This window comes from Mandrillus leucophaeus, unplaced genomic scaffold (genome assembly GCF_000951045.1).
Source record: "Mandrillus leucophaeus isolate KB7577 unplaced genomic scaffold, Mleu.le_1.0 Scaffold838, whole genome shotgun sequence".
Lineage (NCBI taxonomy): Eukaryota > Metazoa > Chordata > Mammalia > Primates > Cercopithecidae > Mandrillus > Mandrillus leucophaeus.
The window spans coordinates 68,747-76,177 of NW_012109119.1; the positions used below are offsets into that span (position 1 = coordinate 68,747).

At 34.4% G+C, this 7,431-nt stretch overlaps 1 protein-coding gene across 1 annotated transcript in view; it reads right to left on the reverse strand.

The window, feature by feature from the left end:
- Positions 1–619: 619 nt before the first annotated feature.
- Positions 620–7,431, reverse strand: part of MNAT1 (MNAT CDK-activating kinase assembly factor 1) — a 184,041-nt gene continuing 177,229 nt past the window's right edge. The window contains exon 6 of the mRNA XM_011968313.1: positions 620–1,059. Coding sequence (XP_011823703.1) covers positions 925–1,059 — 135 coding nt within the window. The 3' untranslated portion in view covers positions 620–924. The remainder of the gene's footprint in view (positions 1,060–7,431) is intronic.

Consider the following 7,431-nt stretch of genomic DNA (forward strand, 5'->3'; position numbering starts at 1 on the left):
TAAACATCATTTAAATAGTAACTTTGCCTTGGAGCCTTGATGTTCACATGTAAAATATTATACAACATGTTCCAGATTTTGGTTTTGTTTTTGAAGAGGCATGTAGGTTTTATTATTTGTTTCATCTTTTTTGTTTTTGTTCTTGGGGTCTCTGACTTTTTCTATTGCTTTTTAATTGCTTGGCCTTGATGTACCCCCTTTTTTAAATATTATATTCTTTCCACTATTATCTTTTGTTAAGCAACAACAGTTTCTGGATCAGCCTTTCATTCAATAGTTCACATTTTAAAATGAGACCAAGAAATGATTTGCTCCATCTAGCAACATCTGTGCCTGCACTTTTCAAGTATACAAATACCCACTTGCTCCCATGAGAGAGACTATAACCATCTCTCCATCCCTCACAAAAGCCAAGATCCCAGGTTCATTTCCAGAATGGATATATATGATATGACTGTTGAACCACTGGGCCAGCCTTACATTATACCTTTCAACAAAATATATTTCATGGCTCATGGCTCATAAATGTAGTTTCACTGTAGACAGCACACAATGAGTAAATCTAACCTTTTTCACGGCAAGGAGCCCAACTCATATTTTTATTGGCTTACTACTAACTAAATTAAGCTGTAATTTCTCTAAAAAAGAAAAAAAAACACTCATGACTGAAAATAAACAGCCATTTCAATATGGCTGCCAAGGACAGACTTAAAAAAGAACTAATATACTCCAGGTTCAATCTCAAGAGACCTAACAAGTCCATAGAAAAATTAATGTACTAAATAAAACAACTTAGTATTAAGTATTGCTCATTTTTCACAAAACAGTAAAAAAAAGTTCTATAAACTGAAAATCTAAGAAAGTTAACATGTCAGTTAAGAATAGCAGTAAGTCCCATATATCAGCTCCTCAATGTAAAGTTCTTTAGGACACATACCCAAGTCTTCCTAGCATCTCAAGCTCAGGGACATGTGGTCCATATGTCTCTATCTGCAGTGGTTGGTATTCATACAGAGCTTCTTCAAGCTTGTGAATAGGTGCCAGTGAAATATGTTGACCCTGTTAGAAAAATGAAGGAAGTTAATACCTCTTAATATTATTTTCATGTTGCTACTTATTTATAATCATTTTAAAGATTTACTAAATTCCTCACATTAGAAGCATTACCCATTAGTTGTGCTGTTCCATGGGTAAAATGCATTGCATAACTGAAACCCACATAATAGAATTAATAGTCATTTACACGATTTAAAAGAAGAAAACCAAATCCATCATTAAATTCAAATTTAGCGTTAAACAGTACAGTTGTTCAATGTCAATGGTAGAAGTCATCAAATACAAGAGACTTCAAAAAGTTTATGCAAAATACATATTATTTAAAAACTATGCATGGATTTTAAAAACGTTTGCACCAAAACAAACTTGTACTAACTTGTAATAACTTGTCTGAACAGCCCCTAGTTTGAAGCATGAAGAAGCATAAGACCATTTGAAAAAAGCTCCTATCAGAGCAATGTGAATTCTACTAAATTGAAACAAGAACAAACATCTATGGTGAAGATTGGATGGAAGAATGGCAAAATCATTCATGCTTTACAGAAAGTTTATGGGGACAATGCCCCAAAGAAATCAGCAGCTTACAAATGGATAACTCATCTTGAGAAGGAAAAAGAAAATGTTGAAGATGAAGTCCTCAGTGGCAGACCATCTGCATCAATTTGCAAGGAAAAAAATAATCTTGTTCTTGCCCTAATTGAAAACGACTGGTGATTAACAGCAGAAACAATAGGCAACACCAGAGACATCTCAACTGGTTCAGCTTATACAATTCTGACTGAAAAATTAAAGTTGGGCAAACTTTCCACTCAATGGGTGCCAAAACTGTTGCACCCAGATCAGCTGCAGACAAAAGCAGGGCATTCAGTGGAAATTTTAAACAAGTGTGATCAAGACCCTGAAGCCTTTCTTCTAAGAACAGGAGATGAAACATGCCTTTACCAGTACTGAAGACAAAGCACAATCAAAGCAATGGCTACCAAGAGGTGGAAGTAGTCCAGTCAAAGCAAAAGTGGACTGGTCACAAGTAAAGGTCATAGCAACAATTCAAAAAACTCACCATTCAAAATACCCATGGCATTTTGCTTATCGAGTTTCTGGAGGGCCAACATACAATACCATCTGCTGATTATTATCAGTGTTTTGAGAAAGCTAGCTAAAGCTTTAGCAGAAAAATACCTAGGAAAGCTTCACCAGAGTCCTTTCCTCACCACAACAATGCTCCTGTTCCTTTCCTCTCATCAAACAAGGGCAATTCTGCAAGAGTTTCATTGGAAATCAGGTGTCTACCTTACAGTCCCAACTTGGCTCCTTCTTACTTCTTTTTGTTTCCTAACCTCAAAAAATTTGTAAAAGGAACCCATTTTTCTTCAGTAATAATAATAATTAAAAAAAGGATTTCACTGACATAGTTAAATTCCCAGGACCCTCAGTTATTTAGGGATGAACTAAATGCCTGGTATCATTGCTTACAAAAGTGTCTTGTTCCTGATGGAGCTTATGCTGAGAAATAAAGTTTATATTTTTTATATTTATCTTTTAATTCCATTTTCTACAAACTTTTTGAAGTCCCCTTGTATACAAGCATAGTCTAGCCTCACATTTTTCTATTTTTACTAAACTACTTTGACATTTCTGGTAATCGGTTTTATTTTGGTTTTTTTTTTCTGAAAGCTCAAATTAGGAAAGAAAATTAATAAAATTATTCTCTGCAAAGCTGTGCCACATAAATGTCTATTCTCTGAAGTCTTTACATGAAATCAAACTAACTTTATGTGTATTTATTTCACATCACACATACATATACAAACAAAATAAGAAAATTTTACGCTGAAAACTAAATTGGATGAAAACATCCATTCTGAGTATTTTTCTGAGAAGAAAGAACTACTGGATAACTAAAATACAAAGACCCTACAGATTATATTTGAACAAAATAAAGTGCCACTCAGTTATATACCATTACATTGAGATTTACATATCTATAATCCATGTGGACACAGAATTCTAATTTATAAAAATACCTACGCTTTATACAGTCTTTGTTTTCTGATTTTAACCATAGTTCTCTTATTTTTCTTGGTATAGTTTTATTACTTTCTCTATTTCATAACTTTTTATAAACCATTCTTGCAGTTATTAATTCCTCTTTTAGTTTACAAATTTTTTGTTGTTATATCCCTTAGTTTCCTTTTTCCCTTAAATTACTGAGTTGGATGCACAGTACACATTATCTATTTTATTTTTTAAAAAAAGGTAAAAGTCGTGACTTAAAAGTGATAAAATACAATTGCAGCAGTGAGAAACAACCATTGAAGACGCTTGCACCTGGATTACAGTTTCTCTCTTCAACAAGTTCAACAGCATGTAGCATCATCCTAGCTAGTTTACAGGCACATTATAATAGGCATCGCTGACACTGTAATGTCAAAAGTACTTCACCAAAAACAGGCGAAGGACTTGAATAGAGATTTCACCACATAAGATACACATATTGTGGCTGGGCGTGGTGGCTCATGCCTGTAATCCCAGCACTTTGGGAGAATGAACCAGGTGGATCATCTGAGGTTGGTAGTTCAAGACTAGCCTGACCAACATGGAGAAACCCAGTCTCTACTAAAAAATACAAAATTAGCTGGGCATGGTGGCGCATGCCTGCAATCCCAGGTACTCAGGAGGCTGAGGCAAGAGAATCGCTTGAACCCGGGAGGCAGAGTTTGCGGTGAGCCGAGATCTCGTCATTGCACTCCAGCCTGGGCGACAAGAGCGAAACTCTGTCTCAAAAAAAAAAAAGATATACATATTGCCAATACGTATATGAAAAGATGCTCAATATCACTAGTCATTAGGGCAATGCAAATCAAACCACGGTGAGATACCACTTCACACCCATGGACCACTTCACACCCATGGCTATTTAAGATGGCTATTATTAAAAAGAAAAACAGAAAATGCTAAGTGTTTGTGAAGATGTAGAGAAACTGAAACTCTTGTGCATTGCTGGTAGGAATATAAAATGGCACAGTTGCTGTGGAAAACGGTATGGCAAGTCCCCAAAAAATTAAAAACAGAATTACCACATGATCCAGCAACTGGATTCTGGGTATATACCCGAAAATGAAGGCAGGGTCTCAAAGAAATATTTGTACACCAATGCATATTTACAGCAGCATTATTTTCAGTAGCCAAAAGATGGAAGCAACCCAGTGTCCATCAAGGAATAAACGAATAAATAATATGTGGTGTATATATACACATAAATACAACAGAATATTATTCAGCCTTTGAAAGGAAGGAAATTTTGACATATGACAACATGGATGAACCTGAAGATATTATGATAAGTGAAATAAGCCAGGCATAAAAGGACAAAAGTTATATGATTCCACTAATAGAAGGTTCCAAAGTAGTCAAATTCTTGGAGACAGAAAGTAGATCAGTGGTCACCACAGACTAGGAACATGGGAAAGAGCAGTTAGTGTTTCATGGGTACAGGTTCAGTTGAGAAAGATGAGAAATTTTTGGAAATGAATGGTGGTGACAGATGCACAACAAAATGGATGTACTTAATGTCACAGAAAAGTATAGTTAAAAGGGATTAAAATATGAACTTTTTATGTTACATGTATTTTACCACAATTTTTAAAAATGAGTTTTGGATATTCTAACTTCCTCATTTGCTTTGCTAGAATTAAAATACGCAGGAAAAAGAGAAAAAAAGTGTAATGTCAGAAACTTCATTCATATTATTTTAACCCCTAACCTCCATGTTCCACAGCCTTTCTAAATAAACATGAAACTGTCAAGCTAAATCTTATACTATCACAGAATAATACAATTTCAGACCAATGATTCAGAGAGCATTGCACAGGTTTAGAAGACAGTGCCTGAGTGGGATATTTTGAGACTTGTTCTGACATCCCTATTTCAAAGTGTCTTCTTCAAAAATTGTCAGACACCAAATTCTCCTGTCATTTGATACAAAATGTCCAGTATTGGTGTCACATGTTTTAGCTATGGGGGTAAAAGGGAGGGGAGAGGAATGAAATAGAGGAGGGTAAGTGAGGGAAAGGAAAACTACTGTGACAATTAAAGAAGTACACTTACAGTCTCACCAACACTTCGTTTGCATTTCAGAAATTAGAGAGCAAGGTCCAGAAAGGCTCACACAGAATGGGTATTTTAGAGAGCTGGATTACCTTCCAAGGAAGATAATATTCAAGAAAGACAAGCTTTCTTAAATAATTGCACTGGAAAACAACATACTAAAACTAATCATTACCTAAATATTAGCAACAATATCCAAATTACTAAAGTTATGATGTCTTATAATTCAAAGTCTTCTCTGAAGTTTGTGGGGACATCACTTACAATAGCCAAAAAGGTCACTGAATAAGAAGAGTTAACATTATATATTCTGTGCTAGACACTATGCTAAAGGGTTTTGTATGCATATCTCAGCATCCATAATAATTTTATGAAATAAGTACTATTAATCGTACTTTATGAATGAGGAAATGGGGGTTAGATATTGTGACTGAGCAAGATCATACTGTAGTTAATGGCAGTTTGGTGATTAAAAGCCAAGTGTGTCAGATTCTAAAGCCTGTTGCTTTTTTCCCCTAACACCTTCATTTTATGGATATGGAAGCTATTATCCTCAAAATGTAAATTTTTCTAAGGTCACATAGAGTTAGATCTCTCAATTCCTGCCCAGTGCAGGTTCCACACACTGCCTTTCAATATCCTATTTTTAAATAATATAATCATGATTAATTTAAAAGTTTTAATGGCAGTAAGTAAATCCTAGGTGGTTTAAACCAATTTTTATATAAATTCTAATAGCTCAGGTACATAAAATACCATAGGCTCAAAAAGGAGTATTTTTTAAAACTGTAACATTTGAGAGAAATAAACATTACTCAGTGGTAGCTCTGTTTGCCATAAGAACGATAAGGTAAAATTCATAAATGACACACAAACTGCCCTTCTAACATTCCATCTATCTTTCCCTCAGAAAAAACTCATGTGAGATAGATGCCATGGTTCTCAAACCTAAAGCTGGAGCAGAACTTAGAGAACAATGACTTACACTCATTGACATGTGTTTTAAATTTTTAAAATCACCCACAGAGCAGATAATGGCTTAACAGGTCACATGAGAAAGTACTAAAGATTTTAAGTGATGGGGGGGAAACGGTGTTTAAAAGTTTTTTAGATGAAAAATGGTTATTGGTGATATTTCCACCCAAACAGTAAGAGTGATAGATATTATTCTAAATTATCAGAAAAAGGAGGATTCAAATTAAAGAAATCAAAGTGCATGATACACTAATTTTAAGTTATATTTGAATTAAATTTGGTTGAGTGCCAAATGGTATGGACTTAAGTGCTATTGAGTATCGAGAGAAAGAATCAATAAAAGGTGGAAGAATGAAAAAGACAGAATAGAAAAAAGGATAGAATATCAAGAGGAAGAAAAAGATAGAATAGGAATAAAAAGAATATCGAGAGGAAGAATCAATAAAAGATGGAAGAATGTAACAGTGCAACTTGCACTAGACCTCAGAGGACATAGTCTACAAAAGCAAGGCAATGGGAAGGATAGCAATATTACCACAGCAGTATGTTGTGTCCTGAGACAATAAGTAAACCTGAGCAGAGACAGGTATATAGGGAAAGAAGGGTGGGCAGAGAATGAATCAGTATAGATAGCTTAAATCACAGCTAGAAAAGACTCCAAGGCTAGTTTGAACTCACATGGGTAAGAAATCAGAACTGTCAAAACAATGTCAGAATGTTTTATCTCCAGCACATTAGTAAATAAATTATAAATAAATAATGTTTAATATGACAAGAGAGCGTGAAGAAAGCTGCTTTCATACACTGCTGGTAAGAGAGCAAACTATGGAATTGCTTTCTTTCTGAAAAGCAATTTAGTAAACCTTTAAAATCTTCACATATTTTGACCTAGTAATACTACCTGTAGTAATTTATAAGAAAGCAACCAGAAATATAATCAAATTCCTATTCATAAGTCTCTTCATCACTGTTTACATTGTCAAAAACTAAAAGGAAACTAAATGTTCAATCAATAAGTAAACATCAGTTTAAGTAAACATCAGTTCAATTATAACATAAAATAGTGTGTAGCTATTTAAAATCATGTTTAAAGAAAAATTAATAAAATGTTAAGTACAAGATCATTATGATCTAAACTATTTTTAAAATCTGCCTAAGAGCCGGGCACAGTGGCTTATGCCTGTAGACTTAACATTTTGAAAGACCAAGGTGGGATGATAGTTTGAGCCCAGGAGCTTGAGACCAGCCTGGGCAACACAGTGAGACCTCATCTCTACAAAAAAAAAAAAAAAA